This window comes from Syngnathus floridae, chromosome 16 (genome assembly GCF_059516105.1).
Source record: "Syngnathus floridae isolate MCC-2025c chromosome 16, RoL_Sflo_1.0, whole genome shotgun sequence".
In the NCBI taxonomy this organism is placed as follows: Eukaryota; Metazoa; Chordata; class Actinopteri; order Syngnathiformes; family Syngnathidae; genus Syngnathus; species Syngnathus floridae.
In genome coordinates, this window is record NC_142428.1 from 7,329,857 (window position 1) to 7,352,166 (window position 22,310).

Here is a 22,310-nt window from a genome sequence, read left to right on the forward strand (position 1 = left end):
AGTATCACAGCAGATGGCTTGACAAAAGTATTGGGACAGATGGACTGCACCAAATGAGGAAGATGTGACTTCACTTGTGCCACTTTTCAAGGAAGACTTTTTAGATTGAGTCTGGGAGGTCAAAGGTTGCCGATGTACAAGAGTTGTGCTTGAATTCATCGCAAAGTTTTGCTGGAACAGATAAGGGCCTTCACAAACTTTGAAAGCATAGTAACGTGGAGAATTAAAATTCAGGGTAACCTAATAAGTCCATGCAGACGCTCCAATAATTAAAAAGCAGTACTGTTTGTGGCAATACTTGTCTCCTCACAGTGTAAGACTCTTGATAGAATCACGGAACCCTAATTTTGTGCTTAGCGCAAGTCTAGTGTGCATGGGTGGCATTTTCTTTCTTTTGCTATTTTGCAATACGCAGGTGGCGTCCCTCATTTGCATTACGATCAGGGAGGTCGCATTGCATGCCGGCTTGACATTTTGAAAACAGAACTAGACTCGCAGGTCTGTGCATGACATTGGCACGTAAGCTGCAAGATCTGCCCTTGTGGATGATATAGTCAGCAATGGGCAATTGGAGACTGTGTCGTCTCCAGATAGTTCTGTCATGCAGTCAGGGCGGTGCTGTTAAGAGGATAATGGCTCTAATTTGTTCAATGAATTGATTCTGCCAATGATTCAGAGCGATTGTCCCACATTATTGTCATATTTATGAAAGAAATAGATGACATCCACCACACAAGTTGACGGCATGCCAAATCTGTGTCTCTATCAATTTTGGGGAATTTGATCAATAATAATAATATTGGATCTAAATTTATATGTCGCTTAGACTGTAACACAACACTCAAAGTACTCACAATGGATTCATTATTCATACTCTCACATTCACACTCTGGTGGTGGTTTTAACTACATTCTGTAGCCACAGCTGCACTGTGGTAGGCTGAGGGGGCGTGGCTGCAAGTGCGTGCCTAAAGCCTCTCCGTCCACCACCAAAACACACACCCAGTCACACACCAGTACGAGTGGCACTGGAGGCAACGTGGGTGAAATGTTTTGCACAAGGACGCAAGCACACATGACTCGAACAGAGCAGGAATCAAAAAGCGGATGACTTCTCTACCTCTGAGCCACGGCTGCTCTTAAAATATGACAATGGCATGCATTGAGTCCTCTGAATCACAATTGCAGTCAATTATTATTAGCCAACTTTAGATCATCTAGCCGAGGAGGTCTGCTTTCAATTCCGTACAAATGCACTCATCATTTTCTGCTACTGTCAAGGACTATGGGCATGCTGATTTTAAAGGGAATGAGAGGAGACACTTGGATTGGCCCCTGGATCAAAATACCAAAACATGGTCTAGCCCGCCTCAGCGTAAATGTCCACCAGACTTGCGCTGGCTACAAAAATGGTGCCAGGAATCTGTATTCCTTGCGGTCCGAATAGTTTCCCTTTGCAGAGGTTTGTTTGAGGAGTGAGTAATATGAATTTCTGCAAACTCCGCCCCTGATACCTAATGTAACATGTATGTAGTTGAACTAAATATTTGTATTGGTGAGCAGTCATGTACAGAAACAGTCTGTTACCGTTCTTACAGCAAATGAGGGAAATGACAAACTAAAAACATATTAAAGAATAGCAATGTAACCATTAAGTGAGGTGCAAAATGCTTTTTTCTGAGAAATTGCCTCTTTGGAAATTAGAAATCAACTTGAGTGGTTACCTGGAAAAACTTCACAAAGGTTTGAAAAGAAAAAAAAACACACCACATGTCCTTTTTGTTTTCTAACCATCGTCTAAAATTATTTCAATACTCTTTATGGCAGAAAACATTGAATAAGGCATTCCCAGGGTCTGTGGAGGTCATCAAAAATGGATACATTGTGAAGTGCAAAAAAAAAAATGGAACTAATTGTACTGTACAAAACTACAACACCACACTTATAGCAAAATATGAACATTGTCCTGTGGAGGAATCTCTGGGCATCATGGCATCTTCTTGAAAAGAAAAACCCTTGTATAAAAGTTGCTTGTCTCCGTCCTGCGGTGACCTTTTGAAACCCTTCCACACCTCAACTGTGCCACCACTCCCCGCAAACAGACCCGTGTTAGATTTGACAGTGCCATCGGGAGTCCAGTTCCTCGTGGAGATGATTAAAACAGACACGAGGGCAAGACTGTCTCACCTCCGTCTTGCTCCACCTCGTCCGGCCAAGAAGCCCCTGTCAAATAGCAGACCGAGCACGGCTGTGGCCAGACGCCACCACAGCAGTCCCCGGATCCTTTGGTTTCGATGATACTGCAAAAACAAACAGAGACCAACGTTGGCGGGGCACAGAGTGAAACGCGATCAATAACCGCCGGGTTATAAACAGGCGGGGGCTATAAACGTGAATTTGTGTTTGCCGAGTATCAGTGAACACAGGGTTACAGAAAACAAAGCTACGTGCAGATATGTAATGTGCACGGGAGGAGGAGGCTCTCAGCTTTCGTGAGCCAATTGGACTGTGTGCGTGATTAGCGGGATAATACTATCTCAGCCATTGAGAAGCTGAGATAAGATAATTGCACCAAATGGGATTAGGGAGTTTTTTTGATGAGAGGCAAGGAGACGTCTTAGCACGTGAGAGGTATAGTAGCAGACTGGCGGCTCATCCCTAGACGAAAGGCAGACGCCGCCACGCCTGATAATGCTAAGGCCATTTTCAGACTCCAAGGATTGTAAACAAGACGGGATTCTTGGTGCGCTACATTTGTCCTAGGGCAGAAATTGTGGATTTGCGAATGAAAGGTCGTGAAATTCAAGAACGTCTCGCAGTAGATAGAAGTTGAACGTAGGAGTTTCCACTGCGCATGGTCAGAATTTAACGAGAGCAAGCTGATGATGTGCAAAACACAAGCCAACACATTTATTTTAATCATCAATTTAAATGTCAATTATTTTTTAAATACAAGAAGACATTATTTCAAGTTAACGGTGCGGAAAATGCACAAACATAAGTTGATTATGATTCAGTGACTGTTTTGGTTCGTAATATGCTAGAAAATAGTAAAAGAAATGCTGACCATTGTTTTCCAAAGTAAAAGCAGATGTTGGCAAATCTCTTATTTTGATTCAAAACAATGATAAATATTCTGCTTTCCTGGAGGACAGGAGAAATCTGAGAATATATACTGTTGACTGAAATTTAGAGGATTAAGTCAATATTAAGTTTAAAACGATTCCTCGATTATCAGATTAGTTTTCGATTCAAGTTTATTAATTAATTAATTGTTCACCTCTCCAACGGAATGAAGCAACAAGACAAAACAACTACTACATGAGAACAAAGAATAATTTTCCACCAAAGTGCTTGGCTATTGTTTGGGAAAGTGGGTTTGTTTACGTGAGCGCTTGGATGCCGTCCAAACGAAACCTGTGAGCGACTGAGAAGTGGTATTTAGGTGAAATGTCAGACTCTCTGTATCTTATATTCATTTTGGAGTGTCAAGTGTTGCATAAGATTGGCTGACTTCCAACCGTGACCTTTATATTGACAACTATTACTAGACTATTATGATGCAATAAAAATAAAATAAAGATAAATAAATACATAAATAAACACATAAATAGATAGATAGATAGATAGATAGATAGATAGATAGATAGATAGATAGATAGATAGATAGATAGATAGATAGATAGATAGATAGATAGATAGATAGATAGATAGATAGATAGATAGATAAATAAATGGATGGATGGATGAATAAATAAAAAAATAAATAAATAAAGGGAACATTGTTGTCAATTCTGCCCAATTATTTAGCTGAGGAAACAAAAATGAAGAAATCTTCTGCACTAACTTACAGACGTAAGTTATGACGTCCAATTCCAAACATCTCGTGCATGACTCAGTATGGTAACCATTAATGATTCACTTGTTGCGTCAATCAGCATATAAAAAGTGTGTTTACTACAAACCACATGAGTAGACGTTCAACTTTCTATTCCCTTGAAAGTAACCTTTTGCGCTTTACTCCATCAAGTTGAGTGAGTGACACTGAGACCGAAAGAAGCGAGAGAAGGCCTGTCAAAACTTAGAAATAACTCATGCCACCAACTGTCAAAATGAGGCTCTAAATTTAGCCGGCAACAACACACCAGAGTTTAGCCAGATGCTCAGTGTCGTCACTCCAACGGCGCACTGATGTGCTTTATCAGTGTCCCGTGTGGGCTGTCGATCAGGCCAGCTGCTCGCAAGCTCACCCTTATCTCTCTCTGCAGCAAAAGCGGGCCCGCCTCCGAGCAAGAGTAAACTCTCATCAGGGAGGAGATGAGGAGGCAAAGAAAAATAAACTTCATGACGTTGGATGCGATGCTAGCGGACGCCGTAAGTAGATATCTGAGTCACCTTGATGTGTTTTTATTTCTTGCCTTCTGAAAAGTGCTGAAACAGCAGAGATAAAGTCATGTGCATTGCACACAGTGTTCAAACCAGCTTTCAACACCTCCTCTCGAAAGCAGCAGGAGTCATCGCTGTGTGTAAAAAAAAAAAAAAAAAAAACAGGGGGATGAAACCCAACCCTGCTCCTTGCCCTGTGCAAGCTGGGGCCGTCTTCCTGCCATTGTGACTGTCATTATCGCTATGTCTCAAATGGCGGAGCAGCTAATGTTGGCAATCCTCTGGGGACTTGAGTGTCCCCTCTAGCCCTCTCTGACAGAAGAGCAATTTATCTGTCAGCGTCCAGCGGCACTCCTCGGCTACCTAATCCCTGCCTTTGCCGAGGGGGCCGCGAGCTCCCACGGAGGACCCTCGCAGCCACAAGGCTCCCCCGATCCATCAAACAGATGGCAGTCCAAGCACTTGGACGGCTTCAGCGACAAGTGTCTGGACTGAAGAACTCCAATCACCCACTGACAGGAATGAAAATGGATGAACACTAACACTATTATTGAGTGAAGGGAGATTTGTTTTTTCTTTCTTCACGGGCAGTCAAGAGCGTGTGATAGCGAGAAGTGAGAAATAGCAAGAACCTGATAAACAACTTGCCTTCGTGTACGAGCACGTGCGGCCTCAATGAAACTAATTGCTCAACTGCGCCGCAAAGTTGGAAAACCAATTATGGAGGCTTACGCATTCAAAACCACATACACGCTACTCTAATTAATCACACCGACTCTCCCATTCTGCTCGCGTTCCCATTTAGCGCTGCACGGCTCTCGTTATTCCTCTCCTTCAGGATATGACCTCACCTGCGCTCCAACCTCACTGCTGTTTATTCAACCAGCAAGGGGGACACAAGCCACTTCCTCTGCTCAACCTTTGGCGTGCGTCAGCGGGCCCGCCGGCACCACGCCACATTGCTTCTGGCGTAAGGTCTGTGTGGATCTGTTGCCAGAGTCAGCATGAGTGAATTATTGCTAAGCTGCAGTGGTGTTAATAACTGCAGCTTGATTAGCGTATGAGAAGATCATAAACTGATTCATACCTCATTTTTTGGGGGAGGGAGGGGGCAGAAGAAAGAGGAAGAGGAGTGGTTGATGCTGTGGAACTTGTTTGGAACACAGTCACTTATTGTTTTTTTTAGAATGCAACAAAAAGTGTTGGTCAGATTTCAAAATTGACAAGCTTTGGATTATTTTAATTATAAGGTAGCGCCGTACTTGGTAATTTGAGGTTAATTTCTCCACCTCACACCCTCATTGACTGTTATACAAACTCCCCCCCACCCCTTCAGCCCAACCCGCATGTGTGCAGACGTCTTATTATGGTTTCTCAGCTGACCACTCCTCGCCCAGTAAAGGGGCTGACTGGAGACTCCCTGGAACCGCAGCTGCTCCCCTCGGACTCACGCGTTCGGCTTCAGGTTACATGTTTACGCACTCCCGCCACTTCTGCTTTTTTTGTGTGTGTGTGTGTTAAAAAATACGATTAACCAGTTGTGCAACAGGAACACTTTGTGCTTTGCAAAAAAGAAATTTGTGCAGTGCCCTGTCATTGTTTTACAACCCCGGTAAAAAAAACGCATAAAAGTGATGTTGTGCAGCGAGCGCAGTGACTCTGTGGACAGTGTCACCCTGACCACAGCACAGTGCGCTGAGGCCAAGCAAGCATCCTCAATGCTACTTTTCGACATCTCAGCCCACATAGAAAACAGGAGAGGGGAGAGTAATAAACAGGAAGAGGAGGCAGAGTAGGGAGGGCTTGGTGAGGTGGGGGAAGGGCTGCCCTGGTTCAGCTTGTCTTTGGCTTGGGAGGGAGGGGGGGAGCATACAGCGTCTCCAAAACAAATATGGAGCTAACGCAATAAAGACGAGCAAAGTTTTGACCCAACAAACCCCAAACCACATGCAATAATAACTGTAGTGTTAAAATCAATATCTATTAATATCTAACAATGAGATTGAGTATGAATATTTTTAGAAGGCTCTCTCACTTGAGTGCACAGGAGTACCTAATATAGAGGCCAGTGAGTTTCGATTGTTCCAGCTCAAGTTTTTGTTGACTCAAAAGCTCCTCGTTAAGCGGTGAAGGGATAGAGCAAGAGTGATGCACTGTATTTTGGAATATCCACCCAATCTGTCAAATGTCACAAGTTAAGCCAGTCTTATTTGTGTTTGTGTTCCCGGCTCACCAGCTGTAAGTGTTCCCGATGAAACTGGTCTCCGATCAGCTGGAGTTTGCGACCGATGCAGGCCTCGATGTGGTGTGCCACGGGTTGCTCCTGCTGCTGCTGCTGCTGATGGTGCTGCTCCTCCATTCCGTTTTCGCTTCCTTGCAGTCTCTCCTCTTGATCGCCAACAATTTCAAAGTGAGCCGGGAAGTGCAATCGAAAACCTGCGTTACCTGTTGAAGAATCGAGGTCTTAGAATATACTGAAAATAGAGCAGCAATGATACCTGATGAGATTTTCTTGAAGTATGATGATGATATATCAGGCAGGAAGAGCTGCCAAGAACTCCGCAAGACAATCAGCCTGCTTGGCTTTAAACTGAACTTTCACAGTGGCTGTACTATCTCCTGAGCCAATCACGGTGAGTCATTTTACGGCGTTAAAAGTCTCACTCCTCTAATGCGGTGTAAGGTCGGTATCTATCGTCACCATGGAGCAGCCCGGCAATGATTACATGTATGGTGCCATTGAAACTTTGCTGTCACTAATAATCAGTTACAACCTACTTACAGGTAGTCACCCCTGTCATGTCCGCTCAGTCACAATGGCAGCCTGGCGCCTTTTGAATAGCAAAGCAGCTGGGTACACTCCACACGTGCCATAAAAACTGGCCGTGATCACGACTATCAGGCGCCACGGGTCTCATCAGTGCAGCAACACGCTTTCCGATTTCTCACATTAAAGTGTCGCACTTGGCTTTTACAACAAGTGTCTCACACGCACAGGGAAACGTTCCCCACACAGTTCCTCATCGGCGATTAGCTCCGACTCACCGTAGAAGAGTGGTCTTGGCTCCTCGGCGACTCCACAGGGCAGCATGCCGTTGTTGGATGCCAGGATAGGGCCGGGTGTCTGCGTAGCCCGCTCCTCACACTTTATCTCCTTGAATGTGGTGCGCCAGCAGTGGGGGTCTGGCTCAAACACATCATCCTCCTCATCCTCCATGCGGGGACACTACACGATGAGCACGCTAAAAGGTTACATGGGGGGAAAGAGAGAGAAATATGAGACGGATCACCACAATGAGGACACAGTCATTTGCTGATTATATCAGACGTCTTTCTAATATACTCATAAGCGTACTAGACAACCTGTCTGGTTTATAATGTGTGCGCTCCAATCAATAAAACCACAATGGACAAGCTGGGTAAGACATGAGGCCTCCCCTCTGGGGAAGATAAGTTTGTTCCTTTCTCTGTTTAAACCACATGGTTCACTGTGGTCAACGATTGGCTTCTGAGGTAAATGAAAGATGGATTTATTTTTGTCCATGCTGACCTCATTTGCAACACTGCTGCACAGAAGACAATAAAGGAACTTATGCGTGTACATTTAACACAACACATACACTGCTAGAAAATCTTGAAACTACCGCGGGGGGAAAATCTAACGGTGCTATTCTCCAGTGACAATAATTCATTGCACTCAACCCCAAATCAGTAGAGGAGTCAAAGAGTTATGAAAATACGGGTGAAATACAAGTTGCTTCACCAGCTAATCCCCCAGTCAACATGAAGTTGTAATACAGGGTTAGACTACTACCACACCACCAAATTAGGGCTCACAGAAAAAGAGTAATGACAGTCTTGGTGGAAAATGTTCAATCTCGCTCCCTACTCTGGCCTGTCAGCTTGCCAACTCTCTGACATCAAGTTTTTATTTCTTCACCCCACACAAGCAGATTGCATCCAGAACGTGTTCAACCTTATGATATACAGTACAGAATAAACGGTGTGCCCTCGCAATCAACTCTGAGTAAAACCACTCCATGCTTTGTCAAACAAACATGGCAAGGACCATGGAGGATTCGGATGAGCCAGAAAAAAAAAACTGCCAGATAACCTGAGTTGCTCTTTGCAGTGCAGCGAGCAGTATTTGTGTCATGGCTCCCCCTGCTGTAACGCACAATGCAGTCAGGGGAAGGCGGTGGGGGTTGTGGACTTTATTTATGCGCTCCGAGCGCACTACAGCAAGCCAATATCATTACCAAATTAAAATGGCATAATTAAGTTGACATATATATTTTGAATTATGAGCTTGACTCGGTTGAGAATTTAACATTCCGATCGTGCGGGTATGTATAACATTTAAAAACAATAACACAAATATATAAAAAAAAACATTTTAACGATATAACAAGGACCCACCCAAAAACAAAGTTCACATTTCAAGCACTGTTTTAAGAAAAGAGCCTCGTAAATGTTTTATTGTAAGTTGTAAACGCGCGAGTTAAATCGCTAGGTTATTTTTAATGGTAATGCAATTATACTAAATGTTAGTGAAATAATTCGCGTCTTTATAAAATGACTCTTATTGTTAATGCATTGTTGACACAGGAAAAACAGTATAGCTTATTATAATCTTAGTTTCGATTTCGGCATGATGTTACGAGCAAGTTTTGTCAGACAGGAAAAATACACACGCGATTTTGTTGTTGATTTATGTAAAAGCCGGCGATCGCCGGTTCGTAAAAATCAGCCCCAAAGTGAATTAAAAATGATCTTACCCGTTACACAGGTTTTGTTAATGTGGACTCAAACTCTGAGAGGAAAAAAAAAAGGTGAACCGTTAATATCCTGCCAGATCAAGCAAGTTTAGCCCGTATCTCCGCCACGACAACTTCCATTCTGTGTGCAAAACTGCTACAAGCCGATTTAATTCAGCCGACGTCAGCTGCAAAACCAAACTCCGCCACCGGGGCGTGGCTCCTCAACTTGGTAAATAAACCCTCTTAAAGACGCGCTTTTTTATATCGGTCGACTCCTGTTGAAGGGAGTGCGGAACCAGCCCTTCCCTTTAAGAGTTCTTCGCCGTAACCAATCGTCAAGTTTGTTGTGATCCCGCCTCCGCCATCGCGTATTCAGACACGTGGACGGGAAATTCCCACTCACACGCTTCTACTACTAACTCTACTGCGCACACATCATCTGCTCCTAAACAAGCGCTGTGCGTGCGAGGGAATATGATCGAAACTCCACTAAGCAAACAATATGATATTTTAGCTTTGTATTTTATAGATCGTTTATATTTGCACACATTAAAAAAAAAACCCTTACTGCTGCAGTGTTGCGCAACAATGACGGCTAGATTTAGAAAACATTCGTGGCATATAAATATAAAGATTCAAGATTTTTTAATTAAAGGACGAAAATAATCCCATAAAACATGGATTACGTCAAAAGTGTCACCCATGATTTAGTAATGTCATGCAAATATGACTACAAATAGAAAAGCATTGATTGAAAAAAAAAAGTACCTTAATCCAAACATTTGACTTTTTTGGTCACTGTATTCATCCAGGAATATAAACTAAAATGAAATAGTTTGGAGTTTGCATGTTCTGTCCTTGCTTGTGTGTGTTATTTTCTGGACACTGGCTCCCTCCAACATTCCAATACTGTAAGCGCTATAAAAAAAAATGGATGGACAAATACAGAATCTTCTGTATTCTATCAGTTTGTGTAAGCTTTCCCACTGTTGTGTCCAGAGAGTGTATTTTGACATTTAATCAGGACTCTCGCTCACTGAGCCAATTCAAGTACTGTGCAGATCTGGTGTTGCTGATCTCACGTCTCCACAGAACGAGCACTGATCAATAACCCCATGGCCAGCTGGTCTTCTCACCCTCAATATTCTCCCACAGACCCTTCCCCCAACTCCTCTGCCTTTTATCTATTTGTTGTCCCCTCCACCAGAGCTGTGTGAGAAGTCATGGATCTCTGCTTCCTCTGTCTTTCGACAAGTGTTGGACGTACCGTGAGATTTGTGCATTGTCCAGCCAGAAGGAAGAGATGCCGTGCGGGAAGAGCGGATTAGATTCCTCGTCCACTGAGATATTGGAAAGCTGATCACTTCTTGCATGAGCGATCCCTGTAAACAAGGAAAGATGTGCAAGCATGAGTTGCAGCTTCCCTTTGTTGTGCTCGAGCAACACAAAGAAGCTCAGCTGACTGTCAAGGAAAACATAAGTCATTACTGGAGTGAATTAGCCTGAATTGCAAATGAGAAATTAAAATTTGCAATTGAATATTCAGCAGTAACTTATTTTTACACTTGTAAGAATGTTAGAATTTTATTTCCAACATTTAGTGTACAATGAAAAAACTTACGATGAGTTCATTCTTATGACATAATCTTGACATGAAACCAAATCAAATAATAAAAGCAAACAAAACCTAAGAAAACAAATGTGATTAATTCTTCACCCTTTTGACTCTTTGTTTCAACACTTGCTCCAGAACGAAGTGGCTGGAAGGCAACACTCGCTGCAACTCAGACAGCATTCAATACATCATCCATTAATAATGAACATACTGTGGATGAAGTCCTTCCACCTCTTAACGTTATAAAAATAGATTAACGTGATGTGTCTCTGACAGCAAGCTCTTTGAAAACACTGAAATCCACTAACACATATTACTTAATAATAAATAGCTGTGCCCGTGCCAGCGCACTTTTTGACATGTGTTATTATGGGCAAAGCCACATCTCGCAAACGGCTTGACGTGGACGCCCCAGATCCCAGGCAGGCATCAGTTGATGTTACATCAGAGAGTTGTTTCCCAACAGCTCCACTTGCACAAGCGCACACACATGCATATGCGCAAACACACATGGCTGCACAATCACACGCCCTACTTCCCCTGTAACCTCAAAAGCCCATTCTCCCTCATGATATCGTCTTCTCTATACGAACACGTGCATCATACACGTGCACTCTTACTACTCACCCAAACAAAGCAGGGAATTCTGCCCGGAAACTGGAAAGAGGGGATTTCATTTGCTAGGAATAGACAAGCTCCATGGCAACCATGGCAAGCGCATCGTGACTGCTGGTCTGTTAGATGAGATGCGAGTGGCACACTGACCCAATGGCAGCGATCGTGCAGCAGCGAGTGACCTGATAACAACAAAGGGGGTTTGCGCCTCTGGTTTTTCATGACATTTCCTCTTGACATGATGAGCAAAACAAAACAACACTGCCGTAATCTATTTCCTTGCATTCATATTTTTTCTTCATGTTCAGTTATATTACGTGATCGGGATCAACAAAGTCAGATTAGCAACAAAGGAGGCGAGCATGTCTTAATCTTTGTTAGATTGTTTGTACACACTGACTCCAAGATCCATATACGGTAAGCAGAAATGGTAAAGCTCTTATGGGATTAGGTTTGTTATTGTGTCATCAAAGTGATCTGTTGTTATAATCCTATTAAGCGCCGCAAATTTAAGACTTTGACATGCAAGGCTCGTGTGTAACATACTGTGTTTAATACTTGTATTTAGCATCAGTCTGGAGTGGTTGCTGAGTAAATTGAAGCTTAAAAGAGAAGTCGGCTACCGTCCAGTGGCGGAGCTACAGTAGGTGGGGGGGCCACCGGGGCACTGGCCTCCACTGAAATATTCTTGGACCTCAGCCAGATAATAGAATTTTGGGTATTATCCAGATTTTTTAGACAGGCCTTTTTGCCTCTTTTTCACATTTTGAAGTTGAGGAGCATGGCCTAGTTATGAAGCAATGCCACCTGATCTCAACCTTGTAACCGAGAAGACTGGGCAGCTACGTCTGTGTGTGTGCCTGTATGGCCAAATGACTCCCCCTGTCTCTCAAGTAGCTTTTTGGGGTTTCAAAAACATACTTTATAAGGAATAACGGCATAAAGAGTGGAAACTTAATTCCATATTGCTTTAAAGTTTTCTATTTGTGCTCAGCAAGTTTTCTGAGGTTAACGTCCTTTGAGCGTTAAGCAACACAGACATCAACAGAGCGTTGTTTATATCAACGTAACATCTCTCAATTGCATCATTGTGAATCACAGTGCTTTGACGCATTAGAAGCACTCATCCACGCAATCAACATAGCATAACAGGACAAACAATCATGCAGCAACATGCAGGGAATTGCATTAACAGTCAGTGCGATTGGATAACTGCCCGGGAGCTGACCACCTAAACAAAGCCAGGCTGTTTAATGTGCTCGGCACTTTAAAGCCCCACAGCCTCAAAGCGGGCATGTCCTCACAGCTGTGGACATGACTTTGCCTCTCCCTCTGAAGTGTGGAAGCACAGCGGTATCCAAAGCCGGGCTTGCAAAGAAGCGCAAGATGAAAACTTGGAAAGCTCCCATCATGAATGCTTCAATCTCACACCGGGGTTATGACAAACCAAAGAGCTTTCCAAGCCTTCGGAGCACAGACAAAGGGCTTTTCCTCGCCATTAAAGGCATCACACTGGCCCTTCAAGGCTTTGAAATGGTGATATGGTTTTCTGCAGGATTTCATCACGCTTTCAACATGATATAGCCGGAGGTTAGACTACAGTGAAGATCAAATAAAAGTTATAAATAACTTAATATTTAATCACTTAAACAAATGATTTATTTGCCGCTTAATTAACTAGATGGTTGAGGGGCTGTATTGGAGGTCCGGCTTCGAGTTCCATTAATGACATCTATCATCAGCTACTAATTATGCTGCCCGTGGCCAGCAATGGATCCGGTTTCAGCTTTAGGCTGCAACCACCAAACACTTAGCATTCATATTTAATCACACTTTGTTATGGAGGAGGCTGAGAAAGCCTCACCTATTAGGACAAAAGATGCACTAAATCATTATGAAGTTACTCATTAAGATAAATGGGATCAACAGGAAGTGTTTTCCGAGTGACTCAACTGCCTTTGAAGAAAGGTTCTCACTTCTACGCTTTTTCAACATGATGGGCCTTTCATGCAAAGATGTTTTCTTTTCTGTTGTTTCAGGTTCAAAGGTCATCCAAAAGCAAACAAGTGCTAAAGCTTTATCCTCACATAAAAAAAAAGCTTGGTTTGCTGCTGGGTCATCAGTTTGGGGTCACCGTGACGTCACCTGCCCCGGGTGTAACTCGACTGATGCTGGATGTCAAATATGACTCAGGCCACCACCTGCCTTTGTTATTGTCATGCAGGTGAAACTGAATATAGTGACTCATGCCCTTCAAGTGTCCCGCAGCTCAGTCACCTTGACAGTGAGCAGTGTCAGGTTGTAATCTCAGCACTAGTGATAATCATTCACGCTAATGTGATTCTGCAGCTAATACGCTAAATGCTAAAACTGGTAGTCTAAAAAATTGCCTCCATAAAAAAAAAAAAAAAGGCATCCAAATATGACTCATACAATCAGTGTTATGTTTAGGTTTTATGGAAAATTGGCAAACATCCAGTTGGTTTAAACAATATCAAGAGATGGATGGATGTCTCTAATAACATTAAGCTACTCGGGAGTATATTTAGGGATAATGATATCCTGTGATGCATTACCAGCAAAATAGCCCTCAAGTTATTTTTGCAACTGCATGCTGTATTTTAGAAACACAAATGTCAGGCATTAATTGAGGATGAGGATTTTTATATGCACAACATCATAATTTGGGGTTGGACCATAATTTGTGCTGAATATCTTCGGGCTCGCAATTCATATGAGCATAATAGCACTCCTCTGTAATTAGCGAGGCTACTTAAAATGCACCACAAAGTAATGCCCAACGAATAACCATTAATAAAACACAATATAGAGATGAAAAAAAAACTGGTTTTAATCCTCATGATGGTTTAATCTAATTGGCAGGATGGTGTTTGTCTGATTTGCAAATCCTTTTAAGAGCCGTTCTGTGCAATTTGTACTTACCGGTCCGGCTAATTATCCAGAGCTTGTTTGTCCACTTCTAGGACTTGAGCCAGCTGAAAGGGGAGACGCTTCTGAAAGATTCACAAGAAAAAAAAACAAAGCGAAACACCTTCTTATTAAATTTCTTGCAACATGAATAAACATTTAAATGTGATTCTTTTCAGCGATATAATTTATCAAATGGATGTGGATAATACATGCTTTATACCAGCAAACTTCAATTATGATGAAAGCACTATTGAAATTGTGCCGTCTTTGTTTGGATAAAAACAGACATTACATTATACACTCAGCACTCACGACATTAAAAACACAAGTAGGCTACATTGTTTAAAAAAAAGTCTGTATGTGAAAATTAATGTCCATTCAAAAAGCCTGAGGTCACTAAAATGTTCAAATCACCTCACAGCATGATGTAATGCAGTGCCACAAAAATAATATCCGCTACACTGTATCTATCTTCTGCAATTGTACCTAATGAAATGACAAATGAGAGCATTTAGAATATTTAATGGCATTTGCATCTTAACTGTCATTTTCACCTTGACTGCTGTTATTTAACATTGTTTTCTAATGAGCTTTATGCAACCTTAATGGTTCGTTTGACTTGGGTCAGAGGCTGGACGTGGTTGAAGAAGTGTAAACAAAGCATTTAAGAGTCATTCGACCCCATGTGGCGACAAGTAATCACTGTGTGACCTCAGAAGCTGCCGTCTCTCGTTTCTCTGCAAAGACAGGAGGCCGGGGGAGAAAGTCAACCAACAAACTTCTCATGAGTGTATGGCACACTCTGATCTATACAATTATACGATATAGAGCTCTCGTCTTGTCTGTGTCCAATTACACGATTTGCGGTGCTAACTTTTAACATCAAACAAAATGTTGTGGTGAATGGACGACGAGTGCAACGGAATACCGTGAAGGTGTCACGAGTAAACTTGGGTCTCCAGCTATAACACTGAATTATTCATTTAAGAAAGCAGCCTGATAGAAAATCAATCATTCCGTCTAGATGTGATATTCAGGCTCCTGAAATATTAGCTGCAAGGAAAACATCACATATCAGCCCGTGAATGCTCCTTAATGTATATTTCATTAAAAATTTACACTCAGGCCATGAGGACCTATGAAGTGCGTCAAAGTATAGGACCTGAGAATGTCCATCGCCTGGGCTCGGTCTGGAGGGGTCACAAGGGCGGAGTGACCTCCAGCCGGTGTTACGTGAACCCCCTCGTGGACAGGCATGAAGTCAGATTACTTAATCCGCGGAAAACAAAAGTGCTGTCAATCAGACAGCGGCGTCAACAACGGCCGGCCGGGGCGAACCGTAGCGGGCCGGGCTCTCGCCGTACACACTACGGCCCACTTATCTTATATTGATGATGGAAAGATGGGCAGCTTTTTACATTACTGCTAATGGTCTCTAAGTGTTCACCACAGACAATGGACTGCATTTTTTCATATGTGGCCCATTGTATGTTCATTTAATAGGAGGTGCTCATTATGACCGTGCTGTGCTTTGTTGTAAGTGCTTAAGGCGATTGATCTCGGAGTGTCGAATAGCAATCGATACGCAAGCCTTCAAATCTGCATGAGGCGTAAATGTATGAAAAGCATTTATGTGGAAAGCATAAACAGAAATATATATTTACATGAATACAGATGGATTATGTAAATCTGGATTTATAGGGCGCATCTCGCTTAGGAGTTAAGTACTCCCTCACGTTTATTTTGTTTAGGCAGATGGATGCTGTTGTGGGAAAAATTACTTTTCCCACTGCCTTTGTACTGTTAGTCATAATTGTTTTTCGTTTGATTGGAAATTTTCAGAGAAACCTTTACAGTAATAGCATTGCAAACACTGGCGGCGCTAGGATTTTTTCCTTGGGGGGTGACTTGGGGGGGTACGATATACCAAAACAAACAAAGAAATGTTTTACAAATCTAAAAAATTCCTTTGAATATGTTGATGAAGTTGCATTATATGTTCCACTCGGGGGACATGTGGAAATGTTGAAAAAAATTCTTGGAAAAATCGGAAAATACCCAAAAGTCAATTATCTGAGTGGTGCCTTTCTTTAGCTCCTGATTGCAACAGCATTAGTGACTGAAACTCATTTGTAAACCAAGGACAACCTGTAAAGAAATGCCACGAAGCTAGTTTGTTTTTAAAAAACTTTGAATCCCTCAATTCCCTCCCCTTCTTCTTCAAATGATGTCATTTAGAGAGCTTTGTTATTGTGTGTGACTATTTAACCCAGAGAAAGTGGCTCTCAGACAGGATGAGAGCCAAACAAGGAGTCCCAGCACATTCCAGGAGTGTGATGTGACCATGTGTTGACTCCCCCACGAGGAATCCCTTTGATTGTGCTTATCTGCGAGGCGATCAATACATGGCACAATGCTGATAAAAGAACAGTGCTCGCATCAAAGCTCACGCGTGGCACTGGGAGAGGGAAAGTCATAAAATGTCAATTATTAATAGAGGGGAAGGGTCCCCTTTCATGTGGGAGAGAATTTGGATAATGAAAATCAAACAAAATCCATGCACAAATAACATCCTCGGGGGATAAGATGGGGAAAAAAAACACTTTAAAATGATGCTAGTGTGCAATGCAACTTCTTTTGTTTCATGTAGGCAGTGTTAGAGTGGAGAAAAGTGTGCAACAAAAGATGAATGTAATCTCTGTGAAAGTTTCAGACTTCACTCCGCAGCTGCGAGGAGTTTGAACCTGTAACCCCTACCTCCGCATAACCCCGGCGTCTGGCTCACCAAAGTACGAGCACGACGCGCTCACTTGCACTTGAACTCAACACGCCGCGCCACGGCGCTTGATCAATATTTCCGTCCTGGAGTGGCGTTGCTCTTTCATGTTTGGATTCAGGTGGTCAGTCAAAGATGTTTTGGTTTCATCCTGGCAGGCTTTTGATTGTCAAGTGTTATCATTTATTGATTGCAGAAAGAGAGAGAGGGGGGAGGGGGGAGACACAAGAGGCGATGCAGGGTGATGAGACCTTGTAAAGCTCGCATATCTGCATAGCGAGAATGTTAAATATTCATGGGAAAAAGATTTAACATATGGATTAACATTTATATTTAATGTAGGCTGTCCCGTATGGCAAGGAGAAAAAAAAAATTCTTTGTCTTTCTGCCCTTTCACTTTGCCCATAGGCAACCTCAGGCTGTTTGAGTCCTGCTGTGAAGAAACTCAACAGAATCACTAAAGTAGCCGAGCGAGTCTTTCTGGGTCATTCTTTCCCGGGAAGTTCATACGAAGAAAGATTTATTGATTCCTCAGCCCAAACAAATGCGCTGTGAAGTTTTTGCTCGACTCCCACCTCGAGCCTCTGAAGGAACTTTACCTTCGCTGCTGTAAACATGGAGGAAGTTATCTTTAGTCATTTCCATCCATTAATCTTTTTATTCTTACTTTTGTTAGCTCATGCAAGTTTTTATTTTCGGGTTCATCCTCATGTTATTTCGAACATGAGTTGAAGTCTACCCATGTTGACCTTTGGGGTGAACTAGGATTCTAAAATTGACACTGATGGCCTTTTTATAGTCTTCATTTAGTCATACATGATTATTTTGCCTACTCACTGAAGATAAATAAATCCCACTTTGGTATTAATGCATTGATGAATAATTGGCAGCATTTAACACATTTCATTTAGTTAATTACAAGAATTTACAGCTGGAAAGAAGTCACTGGGGGGTCTCTGCAGGGGATTCTTTCCCCCCAGCTATCCCCAGGTTGCCTAATCTGCTCCTTTTGACAAGCTAATGTGCTGACTCGGGGATTCTCCCTGGCTCAGCAGGAGACTCCCGGCCACCTGCAACGGAGGAATGATCACGCTATTGTCCTCAACAATGGGGACGCCTTGGAGGTCATGCAGGACAGCTCTTAAGGTTTCCCTCTGAGAAGCGAGGGGTGCTGAGAGATTGCTTTCAATCAATACAAGACAACAAGAGAAGGGGCAGTTGTCACGTTGAAGCCAATGAATAAATGGATTTTCAAATCTCCGCTATTGAGTTGAAAAGTGGTGACCGGCGGGAAAGTAGATCCAACTGTCTATTACCTTTAGAAAGGGACAGCTGTTGTGTCTGTCTCGTGTTTACAAAAAAGCCTGCGGCCACGAGCAAAAATCAGACTGTAAACAAGACCATCACGTGAGCAAAGGCTCAGACGAGCGAGGCTTCCATTGCAACAGTGCGCACATGCAAAGACAGCAAAGAATGTTTTACTTCTCCAAGTATGCCATGTGACCATCAGACACTAGCTGGCCAAATATTGAGACGTACATATCCTGACTTTTTTGTATTTCTATTTTCTCAGAGCAGAAAAAAAAAATTCTTGATCTGTTTTCATAGTATTGCGTAACTTCTGCTCATCAAAAATACAGTTTCTTATTTCTATGTGCCAAAACAACTGAGAAGAACTGCAACTTTAAGTTACAACATGTCCTGCAAAGGTATCACTGAATCTCCAGGGTTCATATAACTTATGGGAAATAAATTTTAATATGACATCTTTCCATTTTAGGTGACAGAGTTGCATTCAACCTTTGATGACAAATGATGCCCTTGGGCGTCGTGCCAGGCAGGGAATCCTGGCAGACAGCGGGCAGACAGAAAAATCATGTTGCTGGCAGCTCTTCAGACAAATTACAGACAGTCACCAACACAATAGTGCAGCACAAAGAGAATGACGTCATGCTGTCTGCTGCCTGGCAGCAAGTGGCACTTCCATGACAATATTACACCAATCAAAGGAGGAGTCTGAAAAAAGGGCTCATTTTTTTTCCGGAGCGACGGCTAACCGCAGACTGCTGTCGCTAATAAAGGAAGTAAAGCAGCCTTGCGTCACACAGAGTCTATCATTTCAGTCAAAATATCCTGGACAATTCTGTCTGTCGCGCATAGGAAACTCTACCCGCGTGATGAAATCATCGCTTTGCAACTTAAGTAGGTCCGTAAACGTCTCCGGCAGTGAGATCATCCCTTTTTTTTTTTTAAATCCAACCTCCCTAATGACCAAGTGGAAGTGAACAACAGATTGTGGTGAAGTTTGGGAGGCCAGAATGGATGTGACCAAACCTGTTTTTAACACCTACATCTCAAAGCTGAAGTCAACATTTTCATGTATATGTGAAGCACTGTTCACCTGGTGACCTCAGTCATTATCTAAATAAAAGGTCATGAGATGTTCTGACCTCCCCCCAATGAGCCGTCATCAGCCAGCCATCACCTGCACGTCCACATTCCTCTCCTTTTATTCCCGATGCCTTCACACTCTTGTGCTAATTCGCACCTCTATTGTGAACGGGTTCCAAAGTTTGTGATCTTCAGTCCTGCAGACCCCCTCCCGAGCCCTTCACACCTCAGTGTGGTGGTCCTCCTCCAAACATGGAGTTGCACCTCTATTCTCCGCTGCTCTGTAAAGCCATTTTCCAATCAAGTATACATTAACAAAAGCCACTCGTTAAAAAAAAAGTTTTTCCTATATGTTCACAATGATTTATGCATGCAAAGCCACAATGATGTTACTTAAAAAAGAGAAAAGTAAAAAGATGGACAACGCATCCTTGCAATAAATTAAACAACTTTTGATTATTGTAATCTTACTATATATACACAGAGCAGACCTAGATGATGGGTTAGAATTTGGGTACATTTTATATTATTATTATCATAATTAGTATTAATATTATTATTATTATCAAAATTATTATTTAGTTATTTTCGTCAAATTGCTCAGGGGGAATATTTTCATGCTTTTCTTCTTTTTTGAATCACATTAAATGAGTAGCATTCCAATTTTGTTGTGTATTACAGTGACTATAAAAGCCATTTGACCTAATTCTGTTTTTTAGAGAGAAAATGCAACTTAGTGACTCCTTTGTCATTTCTCGATCTAAACTTGCTGGGTAGCATTCCAATGTTGTTGTGTATTTCAGTGACTATAAAAGCCTTTTGATTTGTTTCTTAGAGAGAAAATGCAACTTAGTGACTCTTTTGTCATTCCTTGGTCTACACTTGCTGCTCCAAAATAGCACTGTGATGTGAGGGGCAGCTGTGATTGTGCCTAATAAACAGGCTTAAACATGCAGGGACAGTATAAAACAGGTGCACACCACACAAACACACACACATGCACACACAACCACAGATATGCCACATCCCAGTGCAAGGCCAAGCAAGCTCCTCTCCCTCACACCCTCAGACTCCGGAACACAAAATAATCTCATCAGAGGAGCAATGCAACAAAGAAACTTTAGTTGGAGGTGACCCCCTTGTGATAATTGCGTGTGTGAGTGTGTTGTGTCGAGGATGAGGTCACCAAGCAAACGCATAGTTGCTTTGTCTCACTGTCACTTTCTTAATTGGAAAGACAAGCTGGGTCATATCTCTCCTCACTGAAGATCTTAATCTCCGTAGCCGGAATGGTGTGGACAATGTTTCATACTCAGTGGAGATAAATATTGACATGTGTCCACAGTGTCCAGATGTATGACTTATAAGATGATGCAGTCACGGTTCCTGTGTTTTATAGATGGCGGGTGATCCGGTGGCCTCGGCGATGACAAGTTCATCGACGGGGCAAAGTAACCAGCTGTGTGGCGGCTTTGGTATACATTGTGCCTTCCACATCAATACCAGTTGTCTGTCAACTTTGTAGCCGGGCCGCCAACTGCCGTGATGAAATCTATGCAGCTGTTGAGCCGCGCAGAGCAGACCGGCAACCGAATCCACCGGGGGGAAAGCACCAAAAACCGATGCCAAACCGTGGCGCTGTGCCGCACGGGGTGGGAAGAACAGAGCGGCAGCACGAGGGCGAGGGGTCCATTAAGGGCCATCAAATATTCATCTGCCATACGGCACTGAGGCTTTGCGCTCTCCCCGCTGCGGCATTAAAAAAGAAAACCCCACCAAGAAAAGTGATGATAAAAACAACAACAAAGTGAGGACGCCTGCAGTGAAGCGCCGAGACACGGCTTTAATGAGAGTTCACCTCCACCCCGCAATGCTGATTTATTCATTTGCAAAAGCTGGCAAAGCTACAATCAATACTCATCACCAAAGCAATGCACGCATTGGTTAGTTCAGACAATGAAAATGCAGCAATACAGAATTAAAGCAACCATAAAAATATTCTTCAGAAGGACGATCTCTGCTAAGGTGTCATATTATTGGTTTGTCTGACCTCATTGAGGCGGATGACAGTTTTTAAAATAAGCAGCATGTGTGAAACCAAAAACAAGGAGGTGGATGGCGGACTGATTATACAACAACTCCAGATGGGATATGAAATCTGACGGAAACGCAGAAAATAAAAGCCTCTATCTGCATTCCAATCAAGAGTCGCACCACAACGTGAGCATGTGCCAACTCTACAAAGTTCTATCCAAATCATGCGTAGTTTTTCCAGCTACATTGCTAACAAAACAATGGGCCTTCAAGATTGGCAGAGATCACAATAACACAGATCAACAAGAAAATTCATCCCCAAAAGTATTCTGATTTGTTTTTTTCTAGCACAAGTTTCGAGATATTTTCTTTTTTTTTTTGCCTTATAAAAGCTTGCGCAATACAGATTTTGCCATGTAATTTAGAGCAATGACGTTTCAGAAAAATAATCCACCTGTTGCTGAATCTAACCCTCAATTAAATAATTTTTTATTTGTTTGATTTTAACAATTAAAATTCTTAAATAGATTACTAGATCACATATTATATAATTGTTATTATTCAGGGAAACTACTGCACTGTATTTCTCAGCTTCTTTCGCAATATATTAACTGTATAGGCACATAAGCTCTCGTGCACATAAGAATGACATCAGCCGACCAACCACATCATTCAATCTGGAGTTAAACCCATTCTGTCAATAAAAACTGCATTATTGAGGCCAACCAGATCGAGCACGACTGCGATTGAGTCTTAAACGCGTTTAGCATTGCTGCTGCCACTGCGCTAATTGCCTCTGCAGG

At 42.5% G+C, this 22,310-nt stretch overlaps 1 protein-coding gene across 2 annotated transcripts; it reads right to left on the reverse strand.

The window, feature by feature from the left end:
* Positions 1-1,914: 1,914 nt before the first annotated feature.
* On the reverse strand, positions 1,915-11,521 carry bmf1 (BCL2 modifying factor 1). 2 transcript variants are annotated; one of them, XM_088400121.1, is made up of 5 exons: positions 11,388-11,521; positions 10,413-10,527; positions 7,431-7,627; positions 6,619-6,830; positions 1,915-2,299 (listed from the first exon to the last, which is right to left on the reverse strand). In XM_088400121.1, the coding sequence occupies exons 3-5, from the start codon at positions 7,600-7,602 to the stop codon at positions 2,183-2,185; spliced, it is 501 nt and encodes a 166-aa protein (XP_088256247.1). In that variant the 5' UTR covers positions 7,603-7,627; positions 10,413-10,527; positions 11,388-11,521; the 3' UTR covers positions 1,915-2,182. The 2 variants fall into 2 exon arrangements, with proteins under 2 accessions (XP_088256247.1, XP_088256246.1); XM_088400120.1 differs by lacking the exons at positions 10,413-10,527; positions 11,388-11,521 and adding an exon at positions 9,164-9,343.
* Between the last annotated feature and the right edge of the window lie 10,789 nt (positions 11,522-22,310).

Bases quoted from the DNA above. Each gene is read 5' to 3' on its own strand.
- bmf1 (XM_088400121.1), bottom strand. From the start codon at position 7,602: ATGGAGGATGAGGAGGATGATGTGTTTGAGCCAGACCCCCACTGCTGG. The intron at 6,831-7,430 runs GTGAGTCGGAGC...ATTCTTCAACAG, and splicing joins GCCAAGACCACTCTTCTACG to GTAACGCAGGTTTTCGATTG. The intron at 2,300-6,618 runs GTGAGCCGGGAA...TTGTTTTTGCAG, and splicing joins ATCGGGAACACTTACAGCTG to TATCATCGAAACCAAAGGAT.